The sequence below is a fragment of the Scyliorhinus torazame genome, chromosome 19 (assembly GCF_047496885.1).
Source record: "Scyliorhinus torazame isolate Kashiwa2021f chromosome 19, sScyTor2.1, whole genome shotgun sequence".
Lineage (NCBI taxonomy): Eukaryota > Metazoa > Chordata > Chondrichthyes > Carcharhiniformes > Scyliorhinidae > Scyliorhinus > Scyliorhinus torazame.
The window spans coordinates 118,149,667-118,175,279 of NC_092725.1; the positions used below are offsets into that span (position 1 = coordinate 118,149,667).

Genomic DNA, 25,613 nt, shown 5'->3' on the forward strand with positions numbered 1-25,613 from the left:
TTAGCTGGGTTACAGGGATGGGATGGAGGTGTGGGCTTGGGTAGGGTGCTCTTTCCAAGAGCCGGAGCAGACTCGATGGGCTGAATGGCCTCCTTATGCACTGTAAATTCTATGATTCATAACCCTACCTTAGTTTTGGATACGAAGGGGCAATTTTAGCACGGCCAATCCACCTAACCTACACATCTGTGGACTGTGGGAGGAAACCGGAGCACCCAGAGGAAGCCCACGCAGACAGGGGGAGAATGTACAAACTCCACACAGTGACCCAAGGTCGGAATTCAACCCCGGTGCCTGGAGCTGTGAGGGAGCAGTGCTCACAGTCCCACCATGTCGCCCAAATGGGGCTGCTAATTTAATTTAGGGAACCTCCATTTGCAGCTATCATATGAGATCACATTTAGTACATTTATCATGATATCTTAATTTTGCAACAGATAATCCAGCTTTAGAAGCTAATCACATGCATCAAAGTGTTTCTTTTTCATTGCTTTTGACATTGTAGATCATTTATTCCTGAATAATTGGGCCTTGCTTATTTCTACCAGAAAATCAGAATCAATACTGCTCCTGAGACTGAGGTGAACTTTACTTTTCTCTATCAAACCGTCTTGGCATCTAAAAGGGACTGCATTGTCAGAGAGATATTTACATTTGGGTTGGTTCCCTGTGTTAATCAGTGTAATAATCGATATACTTGTAGCACAGGAAACCTACTGAAAATATTAAAGTGAACAGAAATGGTATTAAATCTGTTAACATAAGTTCACCTTATGCAGCAGTGGACTCAATGTTGCATTGCACAGGAATATTATTCGCCTGAAACAAGAACTATTGCGGATGTCCATCACGAGATGTCGTATTTCACTGAATTACTTTACAACTTTGTTTTGTGTTTTATTTCATTTGCTTAATTCATGAACTTTTAGGGATATAAATACATTGTTTATACATGCTTACTTAAAAGGATTCGTTGAACATCCAAAAAGGTATTTCTAGTTATAAATGTAATTACTGTTGATCATTATTTAATTTCTCTGAATAGGATATACTGTTGAAATGCTTCTTTACAAAAATAATTTTTAGGATGTTTCTGGAGTCTGAATGATGTAATTGACATTCCACCAAACCTGAGATTAAGTCAAGACCAGCATCTAATGTTAGGAATGGGCTAAGAGACATTCCAATTGCATGTCAAATTCATGTTAAGTATCCAATAATTGACACTGATATGAAAAGGGGGTGCAGGTGGCACTTGTGGTGATGGTGATCGAGTTTTGTATCGTGTTCAAGGAAAATAAAGGGGCTGGATTCTCCGTCGGCGGATGCTCCGTTTTGCCGGCAGCCCGGGGTTTCGCGGCAGCGTGGGGCTGCCCCACAATGGGAAACCCCATTGACCAGCCGACCAGACGGAGCATGCCGTCGGTGGGGTGGAATAGAAATGTGGCATGGCGGGATGGACAATCCAGCCCAAGGTGTTTGGCAAAGGAGCAGAATGTTTAACTCTTTACTCAACAGCAGCCAAAAGCTAATAGCTACGGTGTTCATATGTTGCATCCTATTTATCTGAATTTTTAATATTATTGGACATTCTCAATCACCAAGTTAAGAAATGTTATTGTCAATAGCCAAGTCTAAACGTTGTAACTTAGATTAACACACGCTCCATTGTATTCTTCTCTCCCAGGGACCTCAGCATGAACAATATCACTGAGCTGCCCCAGAATGGACTTTTCAACTTGCATTTCCTGGAGGAGTTGTAAGTATTAGAATGCTACTCTTAGTCTTAAGCAGAATAATGCGTATCACACGTGGCTACAAGGAATAAAAAATGGTTGCTTTAGGATAATGACAGATGTTTAGAAAATTAAACAAATATGCTTGAAATAAGTAATGCGAAAGAGGAATGGCTAACAGGGAACCAATAATCCAAATGAAAATGTGATATGGGGACCAGGCAGGAAAGTAGAGGTGAGGTTCAAGGTCAACCATGATTGTACTGGATGGTGGAGCGTGCTCAGTGACCTATGGCCTACTCTTGCTCCTATTATGGTAAAATAATCCATCATGAATTTATACGCCAAACAATTAAGTCCTTGCTTCATTAGAAACAATTTACTAAAGTTTTCTTCCCAAATCTGCACCCCCCTGCCCCTCCCTAAGGTTGCTGGCTCACACTAAGATAATTTTTCATGGGTGCTGGCAACTTTCTGGGAATTCACTCAAGTATCCATTCTTCACTCATTCAGTTTAGACTGTTGGCAAGCTGTTCAGCCAGGGGAGCTGTGGCTGGGTTTGATCACACCCTTATCAAATAAGCAGACACATGCAGTTTCCAACAGGGTGACTGGATGGTGTCCTGGGATGATCATCTCCCTCATTCCTAATCATAGTAAGACTGAGTGAGAGACCACTGCATCTGCATCCATGCTAGGATCAGCTGACAGTACAGATGAAGCACTAAGCCTTACTGATCGGTATGGCTCATTTCCACACTGATTCAGGATTTACCCAGTGATCCACGAAGAGAAACCTCTTCACTTTATTCTCAAGCAGACAGCTATTGGCCAGGGAATCTAATGCAGCCATCTATGGATGCCAGCACAACTCCCGACATGTAGGCAAAGAAACCAACCCAAATGTAATGTTAACCTAAGCCACAAATGCTTTTGTAACTTCAAAATAAAACAACGGAGATGCAATTTTCACCTCATTACACAGTGGGACCAAAATTAAGTAAATGGTTGCTAATCCTGCCAATTTACCACTTCACTGTGCCCAATGGGATTTCCCATTGAAGATACCCGTAGGCGGGGTTTGCTGCCTGCGGGAACAGAGAGTCCCAATGGATGGAGGATTATGGCCTATATCTTTCATGGTTCCAACAGATGTCACTTCCACTTTCACTTAACCATGTGAATACAGAACTATACCACCAAATAAACTAACAGAAATGTTTCTTAGCAAATCTGGTGTAGATATATTTTTAAAAATAACACAATTAAATGGTGGGAGTTACTATTTTACTCACTTTATGCTAGTTTACTTAATGAGTGGTCCCTCAACCGTCAGATACACTAAAGAACTGAGCAAGGAAGTGCTTGAACAATAATGGTTGAATTAAGAGCCTGAAACTGAGAGTCGGATTTATCCACAAAACAAAACTGGTAAAAGTAGGGACTGGCAGCTGAAGTAGGAAATCGAGCCAGAAATGATAGATTTCGAAGTGCTTTATACTGAATGTCGAAGTGCTTTATACTGAATGTCCAATTTCCATTTTGAAATGTGGAAAATGGATGTTTTCTAACAAAGAGTGGCTTAGTGTATCGTGGAATATAATCCAGTTGGTGTATTTTTACCGCAATTATTGTTTAAAGCCAAAGACAGGTGTTCTAAGGAAAATAAGGAAATGGATACCACCAAGTATTCAGTCAGAGGATCTGGTCGCTTTTATTTTGTCGAACAATAATTTTGGAGCAAACCACCTTACAAACTTCAAATAACACCTGTTCCTCAAAATCACATCTAAACATAGAAAGAATTAAAGTCAGACAAAATTGGTATGGTCTGCAGGCACATGAAAGGTAAATCAATATGCACACACATTGAAAGAATTGTATAGCAATTCAGAATGAAGGCTAATTTAGATTTCCTTGGGTTGTAGAAAGCACAGAGATCGCCAGCTAGTAATGATAGTGTTTTCCAGTATTTAGCGGATCTCTGTTACATTCTACAGACTTGTATGAGCTGTGGCCGCCTAGTGTTGATGGCATATTGCTTTATTGAAAGTGATGCCAGCCTTCCATATTTTACATCTGCCTCTTAAAACTTCTGACTGAGATTTTCAGCTATCGCAATGACTTGTCTTTGGGAGAATCTACTCTTGGTACAAGATATTAAATTTGCCTTTCAACTGGCCCATTGGCTCAGCAAGTCTTGTAGTGAGCAGATGAATCACAGAAAGAAGGTTAACACAAAGATTTGAGCGCACTCATTGTTGTGGTAGTACAGCTGCTGTAATGACCCAACGCATCTGAGCCAGGGAGGGGAAGGTTGGTCAGGACCCCTGCATCTGATGACTCTTCCGTGACTCCTGTTGTGAATGCCAGATGAGCATCACAGCAGACTTGATAGTGTTGCCAGCCAGGCTGGCTAGCCTGACGCAATCGCCATTGAGTGAATAGATGTCACTTGGACAAGAGAGCTGGGAACAGCTGCCACCTGCTGTCTTCCGCTTCTGGAAACTTATCCAGCAGATTGATATCCCATCGGGCAGCTGTGGCAGAAGGCTATAGCGATTAAGACAAGTGGGCCCCATTTAAATGCTCCCAGTCCTCTTCCTGCCCAGAATGGGAGTGAAGACACAGGGCAACTACAACAGGCAAAGATCGGACATTTCCCTGTAAATGGCAGAAATTAAGTAAATACATCAACATAATCCAGACCAAAAAAGATACCTGGGCATTTCATTCTAGATTGAAGAAAAAGAAGGAAAGAATGGCTTGTATTTATAAACTGGGTTCCACAACCTCAGGATGTTCCAGTGAAGACTTTTGATATGTAGCCATATTTAATAGGCAGTACAGAAGCCATACTGAGCACAGCAAGCTTCAACAAACACCCGTGAAACAAATGTCCAGAATTAGGCGTTGGTTAAGTGATAAATATTGACAGGACACTGGGACTAACACCCATGGTCTTCTTTGAATAGTGATCAGGGGATCTTTACTGGGCAATTGAGAGTTCAGACAAAGTCATAGTTTAAAGTCTCATCTGACAGATGGCATCGACCATAGTGCAACACTTCTTCAGTATTGCATTGGAGTGTCAGCCTAGATTATGTCCCAAGTCTCTGGAGTGGGTCTCCTACTCGCACAACCCTCTGAATGCTACATATGGCTCCTCGTAATATCTCTCAGGACATTCCGAGCAATTAAATAGTTTTGAAGTGCAGTAATTTTAGACTGGCAAATATACCAAACTTTTTATTTTATTACATTATTTTATTCAACAGCCAGCATTCCTGTTTTCCCCAGCTCCCTGTCATAATATGCACCCATGCACATCATGAGGTAAAGTCAGACAGTGACAGACACCCAGGTTAGCCAATCAACACACAGGACAGAACACAACCAATCACCAGAAAGAATACTGGAGTGGGGCTTCCTACTATAAAACCCACGAGGCATCAGCATTCCGCCTTTTTACACTGGTGACAACTGTAGTGACAGTCAGGGTGTATATATCAGTCAGCACCTTGTACACGTGGATCAGAGCTAGTCTGGTCTAGTTGGTCAGAGTTAGTACACTTAGAGTAGTAGAGTGTCAACCCACAGCCAGCATTGTTACAGAAGTTCAATAAATCGCATTGAACCAACGCCTTCGTTTGGTGTCTGCTTTACAGTCCAACTGCATCCTGTTGCAGTCCGTGTTACCCCAGGGTGAATAACACGACACTCCCCAGCACAAGCCAGTGGTGCCTACTTCTGGAATCCAGTACGCCACACCCTTCATGTAATCAGATTAATTAAATCTTTGTTCTTGGGACGGTATTTATTGTCCATCCTTAGTTCTTTTGGGAACTTGATAGTGTAGTTTCTCTTTAAAACAGAATTGGCCTTGTGGTGGTGTTGTAACCTGACTTTGTTTAACTATTTCTTGCTTATTTATTTATAAGATCGATGATTTAATCAACAAATGGATCACAAAACTAAAAAAATAACTGGGAAAACAAAGAAAAATGTTGAAACACCTCCTCACCATAGACATACTTTTGAGTGATTAGTGTACTTGTGCATGTTAAAGTCCAATTAACAAGTAAGGAATTGTTGATAAGGAGACAGATGCAGCTTGCATTGCAGTAGAGTTATTTATTGATGTTTCTCAAAGTCAGCCTGATAATATTCCATGATAGAAATGTCTGTAGCCCTGTCTTAATAGCCCTGTGTCAGAATCTCCAGTTCACCAATCAGCTACAAGGCAGTGCAACACAAAAGTAGTTTGCTCATTACACTCCTGGTGCCCAGTTGTTAAGGTACAGGCACATTGTTCACCCAGTGTTACACTTTTACATGTGATGTTTAAATGATCAGAAGAAAGATCTGAAATGTGGCAGAAATAAGGGGCTGGTTTAGCACAGTGGGCTAAACAGCTGGCTTGTAATGCAGAACATTGCCAAGCAGCGCGGGTTCAATTCCCGTACCGGCCTCCCCGAACAGGCGTCGGAATGTGGCGACAGGGGCTTTTCACAGTAACTTCATTGAAGCCTACTTGGGACAATAAGCAATTATTATTATTATTATTATTATTATTTAAATAACAGTACAGCCAACTCCTTGGAGCATGTTTTCACTCTGGCGGCAGCAGAAAAAGCTTCAGGTTTTCAATTGAAGAAAATCCTTTGTTCCATTTGGGAACATAAATTGAATATTTGTTTTCTTTCCAGTGCAATTTAGCCAATTCAATCTGAACTGGCAGGGTTTATTCATTTTAATTACTGTGTGCAGTACCTCAAACAGAACAAAAAACAGCGTCTTCAGAAATTCTCTCTCACTTGTAGAAGTAATGGTTTCTGGAATGTTCTGCCAGCAGCTGGCTTCGTACAGTTTAAATCTGTTGCTGATTTCAGATCTTTTTCTGATCATTTAAACATCTCATCGCTGCTGGGACAGAGTCGAATAACTGCCACTTGATTAAAGGGTGTTTTGATTCGGAGACCAATAACTGAGTAGACTGTTATAATAGTCTTCAAACTCACACTACCTCTTCAGGGAATTATGTTGGAATCACTTTGGATTCCTGGTGTAACTTAGAAATAGGTTTGGTAAATTGTTTTTGTTACTGAACACTACAGTGTTTTTGTCAGGACTAAAAGTTTAAACGTGTTGGGGGCGAATTTGGACAGGGCCCAAAAACGGGCATGGGAATGGGATCACCACACACCTGTTGCTTCCGATGCAGGCAGTGCGCCAGGTGACTTAAACGATTGGAGCGTGCAGCCAATGCTAAGTGGGCTGGCAAGTGGCTGCATGCCTAAGCAGGGGTACAAAATCGTCAGAGGCTGGATCGAGTTTTTAAAAAAAAATTTTTTTATTCTCCTCCTTTTTCACATTTTCGCCCAAATTTACACCCACCAACAATAAACAATAATCAGTAACAAATATGTCAATCCCCATATCGATAACAACGATCCCATCCTCCCACCAAACACCAAACATTAACCCGCATGTTCACACAAACAAATGACACAAAGGAATTAGGGATCACCCACAGTCGCCGTTAAAACACACACCACTTTAGAAATTACCCTAAAAACCTCCTTCCAGTAATCCTCTGGCTTTGGACAGGACCAAAACATATGAACGTGATTAGCGGGGGCCACCCTGCAACGTTCACACACATCTTCTACTCCTTCAAAGAATCGTCTCATCCTTGCCCTCGTGAGGTGCGCTCTATATACCACCTTCAGCTGTATCAGCCCCAACCTCGCGCATGAGGTGGAGGCGTTCACTCTCCGGAGCACCTCACACCAGAACTCCTCCTCCATACCCTCTCCCAACTCTTCCTCCCACTTTGCTTTGATCCCTTCCAGTGGTGTCTTCTCCTCTTCCACAATAGCTCTGTAAACCGCTGACACTATCTCCTTCTCCAGTACCCCTGTCGTCAGCACCTCCTCCAGCAATGTGGAGGCCGGCTCCACCGGGAAGCTCTGTATCTCCTTTCTGGCAAAATCTTGAATCTGCATGTATCTAAACATTTCCCCCTGCTCCAGCCCATACTTCGCTTCCAGCTCCTTCAATCCTGCAAACCGACCCCGAAGAAACAAATCTTTTAGTGTCTTAATCCACTTCTCCTGCTATTTCCGAAAATTTCCATCCCACCTCCCTGGCTCAAATCTGCGGTTCCCCCGAATTGGCAGTTCCCTTGACCCTGCCCCCATCCTGAAGTGTTGGTGAAACTGCCTCCAAATTCTCAATGAAGCTATTATTACCGGACTCCCTGATTACTTCCCCGGGGCTATCGGGAGCGGCGCTGTTGCTATTGCTTTCAATCCCGACCCCCTGCACAAACTCTCCTCCATTCTGACCCACTGAGAATCCACCCCTCTGACCCAGCTCCGCACCTTCTCCATGTTCGCCGCCCAGTAGTAATACATCAGGTTCGGAAGACCCAAACCCCCTGCCTGCCTTCTCCTCTGTAGCAGCACCTTTCTAACTCTGGCTACCTTCCCTCCCCATATGAACGATGTAATCCTTCCCTCAATCTCTCTGAAAAAAGCTTTTGGCAGGAAAATCGGCAGGCATTGGAAAATAAACAGAAATCGCGGCAACACGTTCATTTTAACCGCCTGTACCCGACCCGCCAGTGACAGAGGGAGACCATCCCACCTTGCCACATCAGCTTTCACTCTCCCCACCAAACTAGAAATGTTGTACTTGTGGAGCCCCCCCCACTCCCGGGCAACCTGCACCCCCAGGTACCTAAAGTGAGTCCCTGCCCTAGGGAATGGCAGCCCCCCCTCACCCCCCCCCCCCCCCCCCCCCGCCCCCCCTGCCCCCACACCCGGCCGAGACACCACAAAATACTCACTTTTGTCTAGATTTAGTTTGTACCCCGAGAAAGACACAAACACTCGAAGCAGCTCCAATATTCCCCCTCTCGACACACTCGGTTCCGACACATATAACAGCAAGTCATCGGCATTTAAGCACACCCTATGCTCTATCCCCCCCGCACTATTTCTTTCCATACCCCCGAACTTCTTAATGCCATGGCCAACGGCTCAATCGCGAGTGCAAACAGCAGGGGGGACATAGGACATCCCTGCCTAGTCCCACAGTGGAGAGAAAAGTATCTCGAGCTGATGTTTTTTGTGCGGACACTCGCCCTCGGCTCCTTATATAGTAGCTTTACCCAGTTCACAAATCTTGGTCCAATCTCAAACCGCTCCAGAACTGCCATCAAGTACCTCCATTCTACCCAGCCAAACGCCTTCTCAGCGTCCAATGCCACAACCACCTTTGTTTCCTTCCCCTCTGCCGGTGCCATAACAACGTTCAGTGCCCTTCTAACATTTAAAAAGAGCTGCCTCCCTCTCACGAACCCCGCCTGATCTTCACCTATCACCTTCGGGAGGCACTCCTCCAGCCAGTACCTTCACCAATACTTTTGCGTCCACATTCAGAAGTGATATGGGCCGATACGACCCACACTCCATTGGATCCTTACCTTTTTTTAGCGAGTCCACACCATGTCATCATCACCGGCGACGGCCACGCCCGATGGAAATTTGCAAGCCGACATAGACGACATTATCACGCAGTACCACAGTGTATTCGATGGAATGGGCACGCTCCCGTACCGATACAAAATACTGCTCAAGCCGAACGCTACCCCTCTGCCGGCGCCCCTCAAGGATCGTCTGAAAAAGCAATTACAGGACCTCCAACACCAGGGCATCATCTCGAAGGTCACGGAGCCAACAGACTGGGTCCGCTCCATGGTCTGCGTAAAGAAGCCATCAGGGGACCTCTGCATTTGCATTGATCCCAAGGATCTAAACCGCAACATCATGCGGGAGCACTACCTGATCCTGAAGCATGAAGAGTTAACCAGTGAGATGGCTCATGCCAAATTCTTCACTAAGCTGGACGCCTCCTGGGGTTTTCGACAAATACAGCTGGACGCATCCAGCCGCAAGCTGTGCACGTTCAACACCCCGTTCGGCCGCTACTGTTACAACTGCATGCCTTTCGGTATCAGCCCGTAACAGCCTCCCCGAATAGGCGCCGGAATGTGGCGACTAGGGGCTTTTCACAGTAACTTCATTGAAGCCTACTTGTGACAATAAGCGATTTTCATTTCATTCATTTCATCATATCTGCCTGCGAAGTGTTTCATCGCATCATGGAGCAGATGATGGAGGGCATCGAGTGGGTTACGACTATATGTGGACGACGTGATCATCTGGTCCACAACGCCCCAGGAACGCATCGCTCGCCTCAAGCAGGTCTTCCAGCGAATTCATGAACATGGTCTCCAGCTCAACAGGGCCAAGTGCTCATTTGGCCAATCTGAAATAAAGTTTCTAGGCGACCACATCTCGCGGCAGGGTGTGCGGCCAGATGCCGACAAGGTCTTGTCGATCAACGCCATGAAGACCCCGAAGGTCAAGAAGGCGGTCCTCCGCTTCCCGGGATGGTCAACTTTCTCAGGAAATTCATTCCCAATATGGCATCCCACACCACGGCCCTCTGCCATCTCGTTAAGAAGTCAACAGAATTCCAGTGGCTGCCCACACATGAAGCGGGATGGCGTGAGCTGAAGGCAAAGCTCACCACAGCCCCAGTTCTAGCATTCTTCGACCCAACCAAGGAAACCAAGATATCAACTGATGCAAGCCAGGACGGCATTCTCCAGGGAGCGGTGCTTCTCCAGGGAAATGACTCCTCGTCCTGGGCTCCAGGCATATGCCTCCAGGGCCATGACGCCCACTAAGCAATGGTATGCCCAGATCGAAAAGGAGTGTCTGGGTCTCCTGACAGGACTAGTCAAGTTTCATGACTACGTTTACGGCCTGCCGAAATTCACGGTGGAAACGGACCACAGGCCTCTAGTCCACATAATCCAGAAGGATTTAAATGACATGACACCTCGGTTACAGCGAATTCATCTTCGACTCCGCCGCTATGACTTCGAACTTGTCTACACGCCAGGCAAAGAGCTGATCATTGCAGATGCCCTATCCCGGTCCATCACCACACCGTGTGAACAAGGTGACTTCAACTGCCACATGGAAACGCAAGTGCAATTGTGTGCCACCAACCTCCCAGCCTCTGATGAACGTGTGGTTCAAATTCGCGAGGAAACGGCCAAGGATCCTTTACTGCAGCGGGTGATGCAGCACCTTACCCATGGCTGGCAGAAGGGACAATGTCCCCAATTCTTTAATGTTAAAGACGAGCTGACGGTTGTGGAGGGAATCCTTCTGAAACTCGACAGGATCGTTATTCCTCAAAGCATGCAGGCTATGGTGCTGGGTCAACTCCATGAGGGTCACCTTGGAGTCGAGAAATGCCGACGCAGAGCTCGGGAGGCGGTTTACTGGCCGGGCATTAACCAGGATATTGCCAACACGATCCTCAACTGCCCCACCTGACAGAAGTTTCAACCAGCTCAACCCAAGGAAACACTGCAACAGCACGAGATCGTGACCTCTCCGTGGTCCAAAGTAGGTGTAGACTTTTTTCACGTCAAGGGGCGTGACTACGTACTCCTGGTCGACTACTTCTCCAGTTACCCAGAAGTGGTGAAACTGTCCGACCTCACATCGAATGCGGTTACCAAAGCCTGCAAAGAAACGTTCGCCAGGCACGAGATACCGCTCACGGTAATGAGCGACAACGGTCCATGCTTTTACAGCCAAGAATGGTCTGATTTTGCACAGTCCTACAACTTCCGTCACATTACCTCCAGTCCCCACTACCCGCAATCAAATGGGAAGGCCGAGAAAGGGGTCCATATTGTCAAGCGGTTGCTGTGCAAAGCTGCAGACTCAGGCTCCGACTTCAACCTGGCAATGCTGGCATACAGGACAACCCCACTGTCCACTGGGTTGTCTCCAGCGCAGAAGCTCATGAATCGCACTCTGAGGACCACAGTTCCAGCAATCCATGTTCCAGACCTTGACCACCTCGTGGTACTACATAAATTGCAGCAGTTCCGGGCCCAACAGAAGGCCACGTATGATGCTCATGCCACGGATTTACCTGAGTTGGCTCCAGCCGATCATGTTCACGTCCAGTTGCCTGAGGGCATTTGGTCAGCCACAGCTCTTGACGTCAAACAAGTTGCCCCGAGGTCTTTCATTGTTTGCATGGCTGATGGCTCCCAGCTACGGCGCAACAGACGGGCATTGCGAAGAGTTCCAAGCCCACCACCCCTGACCGCAGTGCTCCACCGGCTATCATGCTTCCTCCGGACGTACCCTGCCACGAGGCCACCAATCTGCCAGCGATCCTGCCGGCCCACGCGACCACTGCAATGGCAGCGACCCCACGTCTCCACGTGCAGGCGGCTCCTGATCCACCTCTGCGGTGATCGACAAGAATTCGTCGCCCGCCACAAAGACTGAATCTGTAGACTTAACTTTTGTAAATTTTTGTGACGGAATCCATCGACTTAACTCTTGTAAATATTGCTTAGCTTGCCATGTATCTGCACTATTGACACCTCCCCATGTATATATGTTTGTTCAATCACCGTTTGTATATAGTCAGGCATATATATATATATATATATATACATAATCTCAGTATTTATTTAACTCAAAAAAAAGGGGGAGATGTCATAATATCCACTCATGTATATAATGAGACACAGACAGGCAGTGACTGACACACAGGATGACCAGTAAGCATACAACACAGCACAGCCAATCACCAGACAGGACACTACCACTTTAAAGCCAGAGGGCACTAGGTTTCCCGCTCTCTCGGGACCCAGCCACTGAGACAGTCAGAGTCCACGAGCTAGCAAGCACAAACACCATGCGGTAGCTAGTAAGTCTGGTCAGGCTACTACAAGGTCACTAGTCAGATCAGTATAGTGTCGACCCACAGCTGAATATGTACAGCAGTTCATCTAGTTGAATAAAACAGTGTTGGATCTTCTCCTGTGTTGGACGTCTGTTTCTAACTTCCCTGCATCGAGTGCAGTCCACAGCGAACCAACCTGCCTAACACATCATTGTCCCTTCGGGCAAGCCCACAATTCACAGATTGTGCAGCCTCTAGCGGTTCTCCAAGTCCTAGAGCTTTGCTCGGAGTCCTCTGTTGACCTCCACCACCCTCCGCAGCTTGACCCCCATCGAGGTGAACTGGGCGCTGTGCTGCGACACAGCCTCCTCCACTTCCTTCATCTTCTTGCCCTGCTCTGTCACCTCGGCCGATGTCTTTGCCACAGCTACCCTCACCGGGGCGATTGCCTCCTCCACCAGTGACTTCAATGCGACTGCCATCTCCTTCCTCAAAGCCTCCATGTGCCTCGCAAACTGCTTTTCCAGCTCCACCGCCATCACCTCGGTCATCTTCCCCACCGTAAGTAGTGCGGCCCCACCATGCGGTCTGGCATCCGCCATCTTGTCAGCACTTTTGCTGGTCCTCTCATTCAATGGCGAGTCTGCGTTTCCTCCCTTCTTCGACGCTGCTTTTCGCAACCTTTAACGACTTATTATTTTTCCTTTTTTTTTCCACCCTTCTTTCCTTCTTCAATCTTTTTTTTTTATAGAAAAACAAAAAATTCTTCCTTCAAAAAAAGAAAAAAAAACTTTCACCAAGTTTCTTTAACATTTCTTTCTCTTCTTTGTTGTATTCCTCCAGAATATCCCTGGGACTGAACTTCAGTCTTCTTACCACGTTCTAGGCTGGAGCTACCCGATGTGGGACATCTCACCTACATCGCGCCCTGGCTTCGGGCCTGCCACCTCGACCTCCGTTTGGCTCCGCCCCCGCTGCTCCGACCTCCGCACGTGCTGGGCCCGATACCACAGCACCAACTGCCCGACACCCGCGCGGGGGTCCTCGCCGGTTTTCCAACTGGCCCCGTTTGATGCCCGGCACGGCCCCAAAGGCTGACAATAATCGGGGGGGAGAGCGAAGAATCGGGAAAAGCCCCGAAAGCACTGCAAATAGTGGTCACCGGCGGGAGCTCCTCTCGATGCGGCCGACCCGCTCGCAAACGCCACCGGAAGTCAGGCTGGATCGAGTTAAAAGTAGGCCACACCTCTTAAGGAGGAGCTGCATTGTGACTGGAGCGGGTGTTGAAAATCATTCTAAAAGTGATTTTGCCGTGAGGAACACTCAATGGCAGAGAGCCTGCTCCAAGATTTTGCGGACACTGCATTGCAGGTCTTGGTGCTGGTGGAGAGGAGGAGAGATCTATCAATCGGACCATGAGGCCCTCCAGACAAACCTTGTGAAAGCAGTGAGATCAGATAACCATGATGGTCAATGCCAAGGATCTAGCCCTGAGGGCCTGCATGCAGTGCTGCAAACAGTTCAATAATGTCATGTGAGTGATCAAAGCCAGTGGATATATCTTCAGATGCCATATCCCACCAATTGAACCATTAGCCTCAGAGACTGCTCCATGCACCCTTCCGCCACCACTCACCTATCAACAATCTCGTATCAGTCACAATTCAAACCTCACAGTCAGAGCTTTACCTCACCAACACCCACTTCACACGGCTACAAACTTCACACCTGTATCTCACAGCTATTCAACAATGACTGCCATGTTATCCAACTTTATTGCACCATAGGCATGACGCACCTCCCTCTCCTGCAGGACAAAGTGACGAATAAATAAAATTAGCAACACAAGACTGGTGGGGAGGGGTGTGTGGGGAACAGTGACATGTTCTTGCACTGATCGCTGAGCCAGCTGTTGCCGTCAATAGAGCGAGCATTGTAGATGCTGCAGGGAGTGATGAAACTAAAACAATACCTCCCTCGTGTTCAGTTCTGTGACATACTGGCTACGATTTTACCAATTCCTTGGTCACAGCCTGGGAGGTGTGAAGGCTGGGGAATGGTACAGAAGGATGCCTGAGAGGCATGGACGTGTCCAATGTCTTCCTGCTGCCAGTCTATTTTACCAGCAGTGTGAAAACTGGCAGACACACCACTCACCAGGTGTCTAATTCAGCCACTTAAGTGGCCAATTAAGGCTCTCTCCCCGGGCCCCAATTACCTTTCCCTGTGGGCGCCCAGTCACCGATGTGCCCTTATCCTGAAATCTAGGCCCTGGTCACCGCTAGCGGGTCCACTCTGAGGCTGCTGAGCTGCCAGCCCTCCCTGAACATCTGGGACAGGTATAGCCTCCTACTGAGCACCCTTTCCCCCACTCCTGCACTGTCTCCCAAATCACCATCGTTCTAACAGCTTATTCTGCTTTATGTCACCTCTGCTCGTGTCATGCCGTAGCTCAAAGGGTGGCACATTGGCACAGTGGTTAGCACTGTTACCTCACAGCGCCAGGGACCCAAATTTGATTCTGGCCTTGGGTTACTGTCTGTGTGGAATTTTTACGTTCTCCAGTTTCCTCCCACAATCCAAAGATGTGCTCGTTAGGTGGATTGGCCATGCTAAATTGCCCCTTAGCGTCTAAAGATGCCCAGGTTAGGTGGAGTCATGGGGATAGGGTGGGGGAGTGGACCTAGTTAGAGGGCCCGTGCAGACTGAATGACCTCTTTCTGCACTGTCGGAGTTCTATGGGACTCTATGGATTTTATATACACTGCAACCACAATGCAGAGATTTTGTGTAGAATCTTTGAAGTCAAGCCTGTTCGGCACCCTTAAAGAACTCTCAAACTTTTAAACACATCTAACAAATGCATCAACAGCCACTAGAAATGAATCAACAAGTAACCTAAAATAGTAGTCAATCTTTTTAGGGGGTGGGGGGTAGACCCTTTCTGCTGCTGATCATGTGCTCAAATTGTGGGACTAAGTGTGGGCGATAGCTGGCATGTTGAGCTCCAAATGCTCCCGTTTCACTTCATCATTACAAGATGATTGAAATCACAGCCTGTCCTCACTAAAATAGCATCTGCACAGTGCACACCAGAAATGTACACGTATGCACGGACGCCATCTTGGAGCCAAGACATAGTGCCAAAAAATGGGCTTCATGGAGCTACACTTTGTGGTCATTTTTTTCCGTGCTCTACACGTTGAACCTTTAGCCTTTTGTCCATAAAATACCTTCAAAACAAGCACAGCGAGTATTTCAGAGTCAAGATTGCATTAGATATTCAGACGTCTGGGTTAGTATTCCAGAGACTGGTTTCAAAACACACCAGTTAGAGAGTGTGAATTTGGTTTTAAGAAAAACAAGACTGGTACCAATTTGGAAAAAATAATGACTCTGAAGCTAAATATCGGTTTAGGGATGGAAACCTTTCGTCCTGACATGATCTGATCCACATCAATATGGCTGAGGCTTAACTGCCCTCTGATGTGGCCAACCTGGCAAATCAGCAAGTTGTATGAAATGGACAGTAAACGCCAGGCTTGCATGACAAGAATGAATGAAAAAAGTGTGTTCAATTATAAAGTCTGAGTCACAATGATGCCAGCCTGTACCCATTCAGTATGTAGCTACTCCCCAGTGCATCACTAGGGAGGCCTTGTGCCCCCCCCCCCCCGATTATTCCCCAAAGAGTAACAAGACAGTGTGGGCATGAAGATATGCTTCGGAAAAATGTACACCGCAGAGTTCAATGCAATAGGTATTAACTATGAGCAACTTTCAGTCAGGAAACAGGAGAACTGCTTGTGCCGCCAATATAAAGTCCCTGAGCAGAGGCCTCGTTGCCACAATCTGAGTAGTTGTTTACATGCTTGCTGGCTGAAGGGGGCAAGTGAGGAATTCCACTTGCTCCACTATGGCGTGGTGGAGGATATTGCAGGGAGTGGGCCTGGACGGAGTCAGGAGGAGCTTTGGTGGGTGCACATTCCACCCATTGTAATCTAAAAATTGCATTGCAGTCCTTCAGCAAGTGTAGGGTCCTGTGATTTCTCAATTACAAATTGACCTGAGGAAAAACGGGGGAAGCCATACCAGCTATTGAATCGGGTTGTGAGTGATACACTGCCTTAGCTGGTCCTCTCCAACTGTTACGGATGCCTGGTCAGCTCTCAGCAGAGGTTAAGATACTGGACCAGAACCAAGATGTTTTTAAGTTTTAATGCGGTGCGGAAAGATTGATCCACTCCAGGAGTGATAACAGAATAAATAGGGCTTTGTTATTTTATAAACCAACTTTATTAAAACAAAAGAAAAACAATATTTCAACTTTTAAACTTCAATCCTAACAATAACAGATTACATGCAGTTTCTTAACCCTAACACGCAAGTTCCCATTAAACAGCGCTTCAAAGGAATATGCAGCACTCATTCCATTTACACAGGTAGGCAAAGGTGATACTTGCATTTACAAAGCTATTTTTTTCTTATGGTGAAGTTACTTCAGAACCCTTTTGATAGCCTGTCTCTGGAACAGCTTTCCATGACCTCTCCCTATGGCTTTAAAAATCCTTCTCCCCATCTGTTCAAACGGGGTTCTTCCTCTCTAATAATTAATATTATTATCGAATAATATTTTTAAAAATTTTTGTTTTAGAAATTTAGAGTATTCAATTTACTTTTTCCAATTAAGGGGCAATTTACCGTAGCCAATCCACCTATCCTGCACATCTTTTGGATTGTAGGGGTGAAACCTACGCAAACACGGGGAGAATGTGCAAACTCCAACACGGACAGTGACCCAGAGCTGGGATCAAACCTGGGACCTCGGCGCCGTGAGGCAACCATGCTAACCACTTGTGCCACCGTGCTGCCAATCTAATAATCTTTATTAATGTCACAAATCGGCTTACATTACCAATATAGCAATGAAGTTACTGTGAAAAGCCCCTAGTCGCCATACTCCTTCGCATGTTCAAGAACACTAAGGGAGAATTCAGAATGTCCAATTCACCTAATAGCACGTCTTTTGGGCTCTCTCTGAACTCCACCCAGCCCCTCAAACAAAGATTCTCGCCTGGGGTGTCCAGACTTGAACCTATTATCGTTATCTTGTCTATCTGATTTCCCACACCCGTTTAGATAAAAGAACAGCCATGCGATTGATATGCAACTCACCTCCCATTTACAGACAAAAGAGGCCATCAGGCTCTGTGATGGGCTAATGGCTGGTCAAACATGAGTGTCCTGAAGGACAATGGATCTCGAGTGGATCATCCTGGCTGAACAGGGGCATCCTCTGTATTCCCACTAACAAGTTTAAGTCTGAATGAGACAATATAACTCAAACCAGGTGTGGGTGTAGCCCTCTGACTCCTTGCTAGCAGTTTTTCCCTCAGTCTGTTAACCCCTAAATTGCCGACTGCATCTTCGATCCCATGTCTATACTCAAGTTCCTAATATCTCCCTCTCCTAACACTACCCTATGCTTGTCTGCCTGAGGATAATGGAAATCTGCCTTCAGGTGCTGGCTCCACAATTATGCAGCACATAAGAAAATATTTTTCCCCTGTGTCAAAGTGGTAGTTTAACTGCACCCTAACATACACAAGTCTCTTTGTTAACAAATCTGTATTTGTTAAGGGATGGGCAATAAATGCTGGCCTGACCAGCAAAGCCCACATCCTATAAACAAATTTTAAAAAGACTGTTAAAAAAAGACTTGTGTTTGTTCGTCAGTTTGATGATATTTTATTCTTACCTTGGTCTAACCTCTGTGCCTGAAACTAACTATTATGTAAACAAAGTTGCTTGTTGCACTGGACGCTGAACTGAAATTCTGGTATTATGTCCTGCTGCTTAATTGTAATTTTAAAGTGTACATCTGTAATTCTTCCAGCTCATCTGGATCATGAAACCGCCCATTCTCTTCCCTGCCGCTGATGCAAAACAAGATTTTAATGTTACAGAGAATTACAAACCATCAATGTCAAACATTTAACGTGTCTATTGAACTCTGAGTTTCTCAAGATTATTAAACACTGGGTGAAATTCTCCCCCAAAATGGCTAAGGGCGCGATTCAACTAATTGGGGACAAAGTCCCATAGCAAACGCAGAGCTGAGAAACACATGGCTATACAATGCAAGGGGCCTCAGTGGGGAAGGCATGGCCGAGACCATACATAGACCCGTTTTGTACACTGAGGAGCTCCGCTCGCCAGAATTACCGAGTGTCGCGAGAGAGCGGGCTGCCATTTAAAAATGGTGTACCAATCGCCGAGGCCTCCAAAGCAACCCCCAGCACCCTCCCCGGCGGCCCCTCCCCAACACCCAGGAAGGCCTTCCACAGCCTGATCGCACTTATGCAAAAAATGCCAGCTTGGCACCACCAACCTGGCAGTGCCACCTGGGCACCTTGGCACTGCCAGGTTGTTAGGCTAACACTGTCAGCCTGTCCAGGTGGCACCTCCCTACCCAAAGGGCACGCAGCTGGAGGCTCCTGATTCCCTGGGAGACCCCACGAGTTCCATTCAGCCTGGTCCCCATTTGTGGTGGCTTGTGCTGAACGACAAATACCCGGGGTCTCCGAGGCAAAGGGGATGAATCCCAAAACCTCAGGTACCTTTGGAATCTGCATATTCGAGTCAAACTAGTTGCCAAAAGGTGATCCTGCCCACAATGGTCACGATTTACATCACAACATTTCGCGAGATTGCATTGAATCTCATGAGGCTTTGCGAGCGGCGTAGATCCGGGAAGAGGGTCTCCCAGCCACACTGGGCCTGGCACCACCCCTGCCCAGAACCGTTCTATGCCCCAGCCCACCCATGTCCAGCAGTGCCGCCCATGCCGCTCCATTCCTCCTCCCCCATACTCCCCCCGCCAGTCCCCGCCACCAACCCCTGAGTACCAGACTTCCCCCCTCCCCCACCCCAATGTGCCAAGCTGGCAATTTCTGAGCGGTGGCAATCTGGCCAGGTGTGCTTGGGTGTTGAGGTAGGTGGGGGATTTGGGGGACCCTCCCATCGTGCATTGTGGCTTGGGGGGCTCCAGAAATTGGGATGCCATTTAAAAATGCCATCCCAATCTCTCACTACACTGAGGAGATCCCGTGAGCGGAACTCCTCAGTGCACAAAACGGTGCTACGTGCAGCCTCGGCCGTGCATTTCCCGCTGGGGCCCCCTACCTAACACGAGTGCCATTTTATAGCATTGTGATTCTCGGTGCTGCCAGCACTGGGAAACACGCGGCTAAACGCAACCGCTATGGAACTTTGTTCCCATTTAGTTAAATCCCGCCCGTAATCTTTTGCTTCCCTTTTCTTCCCTGTCTCTTCTTTCTCTCTCTCTCTCTTAAACCAGCCTTTCCTGTCTTTATTTCTCTTTCCGTACTGGGTTTGATTGAATTAACCCACTCTAATTTACTTCCCCCTCAGACCTCGTTTTGCTAATTTCACATCCTTCAGTCTGATTAAAGGGAAAGACAGCTGTTTGGCCTGTTCAGTAAGGCCCCGGGTGTCCATTTCCCCTCATGGTGACATCAGTCACTCACTAATCCAACAATTTGCCACACAGAACATCGATGTGATTTAACAGCTAAGGGCAAAGTTAACTGAAACTGAACACCAATTGTCGCTCCGCAACAGCAAATTCTGACCTAAGTTGTTGATGGCTTCTCAGCCACATGGAAGAATCCGGATGTGAGAGAGCAAAGGGTGCCCTGGACAATATTTACTCCTCTGTCACCATCATTAACACAGATTATCTGGTCATTTTGACACCGTTGTTTGCTGCACACATATTTTCTGCAACATTTTCTAAGTTGCAAAAACACTGTGGAAGCAGTTAACTGGCTGCAACGCATTATGGGATGCCCGGAAACCCTGAAAGGTGCTGTATAAATGCAAATCTGAGAGACCATTGACAGAACTAAGCGACTTACTAAGGGTACTTAACTTACTTTGCAGAAATGCAAACATTGCACTCTCAAAACGGCCACTGGATATTTATGGAGAGGAAACAAAATTTTAAAACTACTCAAATGCTGTGTGAAGGAACTAAGTATTAAAGAGTTGACATGGTCACAGTCCTTCATGGTTTTGACAAAGTAAACATTTGTTAACATTAACCTAAAAGCCTTGCTCACCCCTGTGGGTGATGTCCCAAACATCAATATGCTGCAGTGAACAGATTAATGTTTTTACATGCTCCAGGCATGTGGATGAATGACTAAGATAATGTGAATGTCCGGCCCAACATCAATTGGGAGCTGTTTGTGACCTGCTCGGAAATGCACTTTCGTACCCCTTGGGTGAACATTCCACAAAGTGCAGCTCCATTGAAACGTCATATCAGATTCACACAAGCTGAGAAGGGCCAGTTCAAATGTCATCAATGGATCCTGAATTTACTTCAATACTCTGAATGGGAAGACTCTTTTAAAAGACGATGGTCAAGTTTGGAGCTCTATATATGAGCAGAACTTTCTTTTGGATCTTAACACATCATAGGCAGACAGTACAAGATTGGCTACCAGAGTGAGAAGGATTGCTGAAACATAACTAAGGATCTGGCAACAACTAATAATAAAACAACACAAATTCTACAGAGAAAATAACACCGATTAGCGTGCCTCTAAAACCATTCTCTTTTTTAAAAATCACTGTGCACGGGAAGTCTGGACCATCAACAGTCCCAACCAGTCAATTCACAACAGCGAAATGAAATCAAGCCACTAGCAGACACATTAACACGTCCATCACTCAATCAACAGCTGAGAAATGGACCCCAAGCCACAGGAATGCAGCTTTGAACTAAAAGCACGTATAGCCCCTTTGGCCTATTTACTGGAATTTATAACAGAACCAATGATCCAAGACAGAAACAGAAAAGAAAATTAACATTCATAAACAATGCCAAGAGGAAAAAATGTTTCAGTGTCTTATACTCAGTGTACACAGACTCTCACATTTATGAGTAGACATGATGAATTGGGCTTCTAGTTCATTCCTGTACGCAATATTGTGGGTAAATTCTTTCAGCTAACCAGAGTCTCCAAAGAAAGTCTCCAGACAGCACGAAAGTCAGGAATAAAATGGAAACACAGTGGTCCAGAATTTGTGTTTGGAGCAAGTGTGGTTAATGACGCTCATCGCTATTATGGCATAAATTAGACACAGTAGCTTCCAGAAACAGTACAACTATGTCCGGTTAAATATGGAAATTTAGAAATTGTGGTCCAAGTTGCCCTGGACCTCCACCATTACCATGTCAATAGACTTGATATTGAAATCCCTGTAATGGTGTGCAGTTGCTATATATAGCTTTCCTTATCCACTACTGCAGTAGAAAATATTAACGGACGTGCATATAGATGTAAATGAAATTGTAGCAGCATAATACATCTTCAGATTGCTAAACAATCTATTTTGTGCTGACAATATCATTTTACAAGTATGGAGTCTCATTCCTTCTTAATTTAATTATAGTTAGTTTTTTCTTAAACTTTCCCATCTTTTCTTCCATTTCTTTATTTGACTTTCAGAATATGATTTCACTTTCAATTATACTTCCTGGTCAAGACTATGCTTGTCTTCAATCTAGTTGGTTAAAGAGACATGCTGTTGTTTGCTGAGACCATCTGTAGAGGATGCCATGCTGTATCAGTTGACCAATGACAGTAACTTGTCACCTTAAAGCATGCAGCAAGTTTATGGGTAACTCTCAGAATAAGGAACTGTGAGTGCCATTCCGTCACTGCTGATTGTAAAATCCAGTTCATTCCATCAGAATATGATGATGCAAAGAGAAGAGCGAGAACTCTCTGTGCATTCTGGACATTAATATTTATGCTCATATTATCTCAGTCACTTACCTAACTATCATTGAAGGCACATCATATTCATAACTGAAAACCATGAACTGTATTCCTGTGGAAGCTTCTAGAACTGTCCTTCCTATTTTAAAAGTGGCTAAGAGATGAATGAAAAGGGGATCGGTTTTTAACCCAAGCATCTAGTAAATTCGAATTGAAATACCCTGGGCGGGATTCTCCGATAGCGGGATCGTCTGCTTCGCTGGCAGCACATTCAAGCCCGCAGATTTCCCGACGATGTGGGAAACCCCATTGGCTGGCTGCCGGGATGGAGGATCCCGCTGCCAGTGGGACGCGCTGTGCCAGAAAACAGGTCTCATGGGACGGAGAGTCCCGCCCCGTGTGTTTGGGGTCTTCCCCTTGGAATGGGCATGCCCAGGCAGCGCCCCGCTGTAGAATTCACACATGCCATTGTTGGTGGTTTACTCCAAACATAAACTAATGAACCTCTGAACAGAATGTCTCCAAGTTTGCAATTCAGCAAAAGAGAGCTGATTATATCAGTTATCTGCAAGTGTGAAAGACTGCCATCTATTTTATCTTGAGTAGTGATGGCTTTGGACTTCCAAACTATCCTGGTTGTTTGTATGATACCAGAATTGGTCATGTGGGAGAAACTGGCTCAAGATAAAGAGTTTTATCGAAAGACCTAATGAGAGACCTGGGCAGTCTGCAGAAGACCACCGCAAGTGACAATAGCTACAGAACCATGAAGCTGTAAAGTATTGGCAGCAGAAAGACAGCTCCAAGAGAGAAAGGTAGAAACTTCCAGCTGTAGAAGAAATTGCGAGCATAAAATGACAAGTGAGATAAAGCAGATTGTGCTGGCTGGGGAAAAAGTTGTCTTTGTATAGTGGAGACAACACTGGTAATTCAACCAGCCTTAGCCCAGAGAAAAGCTTTGATTTCTGAAAAGTACTCCCAATTCACCCCAAATTTGAAGAAGATGATAATGAAACCTTCTTCACAGCCTTTGGAAGCTGAACATCAGTTAAAGTGTCTGGCAGAGATTTGGGCTCTCCTAATGCAAAGTCAGCTGATAGGCAAAGCACGTGAGTTTCATTCCATGCTAGCTGCAGATAACTTTGCAAGCTGTGAACAGGCAAAATGTGCAATCTGGAGTGCTCATGAATTAGTGCCAGAATCTTAACACCAGAGATTTGGGCACCTCATCAAAAACTCACTGAAACTTCCCTTGAATTGGAAAGAATTGAACAGCTCATATCTGACCAGTGGTCAAGCTCTCAAAAGTGACTGCACATATGATGGGTTAAGGGAAGCAATCCTTTACGGGGATTTCAAAAACTGTCTCCCAAACAACCTTAAAAACCATGTGGATGAACAAAGAGTTCCAAAAACGTATCGTATTTGTATCTGTTGCAGTAAGGTGTTTAAAAGCCTGGATTACAGTATATGTTTGTTGCAGTAATATTATTGAGGAACCTAGGTTAAGATCGAGACCTACGGTTAAGAGGTCATAAAAATTTAAGTAATTATTCATTTGAACCATTTACTTGTTTACAGAAAAATGCCTAATGCAGCAGTGTTACGATTGCTGGAGATTCCTTGTAGAGTAATTTATGAGGTATTATATGTAGTCCTATCTAAGCAGGTAGAACATCATAGTGGAATAAATATGATGTAATTGGTGGGAGGAACCAGGTCTGTCTGTAGTTTTGCAGCCCGATATAGGTTTTGCTGTCTGTTTGGAGTTTGAAGTTGAACACCGGTTTTGCCAAATGCTGTCAGGTTGAGCAGAAACTTCTGACAAGGCAAAAGGATTTTCAGGTTGCTCTTAAACGTTCTCTCTCCAAAAAGTTTCTACACAGATAAGCAGGGAAACCTAATCTATTATATTTATTTATAATTAACATTTGAACAGTATTGGGGTTGCTTGGTTGGAATATTTATAGTGAAGATGTAAGGTGTAAGTTTACGTTTTTCCTTATGTTTAAGAACTGTTTGACTGATCATTGTAAAGCTCTTTTCTTTGATGTTAATGTGGTGAATTCTGTGTTTAAATGAAAGTTTGTTTTAACATAAAAAATACCTATTTGTCAGAGTCATCACTCCAGGGGCGAAATTCTCCGTTATCGGCGCAAAGTCCACCGATCGGCGCAAGAATCGGCGCAAATCTGACTTGCGTCACGCCGGAAAAATGGTTCAAAAGTCTCCGGCCCGAAATGGGCTAGCAGCGACGTGACGGGATCCGCGCTTGTGCACGTGGTTCATGCCGTGCAGCGTCATACACGCCGCACGGCGTGACAGCTCATAAGGCCGCGCTGCTCCCCCCCACCCGACCGGAACACCCGACTGGATGGCTGGCCGTCGCTCAGCCCCGAGGTTCCAGTCACGGGATGTGGAGGTGCTCCTGGACGCAGTGGAGCAGAGGAGGGATGCCCTGTATCCCGGGCACGGCCGCAGAGTTGCCCCACGCCACAGCCGGCGTCTGTGGAGGGAGGTGGCAGAGGCCGTCACCGCTGCGGCCCTGACACCACGGACAGGCACCCAGTGCCACAAGAAGGTGAACGACCTCGTCAGAGCAGGCAGGGTGAGCCTCGCCCATATCCCCCCTCCCCCATATCCCCCTCCCCCATATCCCCCCTCCCCCATATCCCCATCCCCCCCTCCCCCATATCCCCCCTCCCCCATATCCCCCTCCCCATATCCCCCCTCCCCATATCCCCCAATATCCCCCCTCCCCCATATCTCCCTCCCCCATATCCCCCCTCCCCCATATCCCCCTCCCCATATCCCCGCTGCCCCATATCCCCCCTCCCCCATATCCCCCCTCCCCCATATCCCCCCTCCCCCATATCCCCCTCCCCCACATCCCCAAGTGAATCCAGCCCTAACCTTAACCTCTGCAATGCACGCGCAACCGATGGCGTGCATTCATATACCTGCCTAACACTGTTGCCTTTTACCCCTGCCACCACCCCCACCCACCCCCCCCGCCACAGGAGAAGCGCGCACACAACAATAGGGAGCATGTGAGGACTGGAGGAGGCCCCGCTGATGAGAGGCCACTGACCGAACACGAGGAAAGGGCCCTGGAACTGGCTGGCGGACTTGACGACCGGGAGGTTGCTGATGCAGAGGTCGGGGGCGTACCCCCATATCATCTGATCACTGCCTGCGTGTCTAACCATGCATGCTTCATTGTGTATCGCAGGAGCAAACGTCGAGGCACCCATCCCCGCAG

General features: G+C 46.3%; 1 protein-coding gene across 1 annotated transcript in view; it reads left to right on the forward strand.

Annotated features, from left to right (window-relative positions):
- LOC140396462 (leucine-rich repeat-containing G-protein coupled receptor 5A-like) overlaps positions 1–25,613 on the forward strand; it is a 205,884-nt gene that overhangs the window by 60,540 nt on the left and 119,731 nt on the right. Inside the window, exon 2 of the mRNA XM_072485108.1 lies at positions 1,688–1,759. Within this exon, the coding sequence (XP_072341209.1) occupies positions 1,688–1,759 (72 nt within the window). The remainder of the gene's footprint in view (positions 1–1,687; positions 1,760–25,613) is intronic.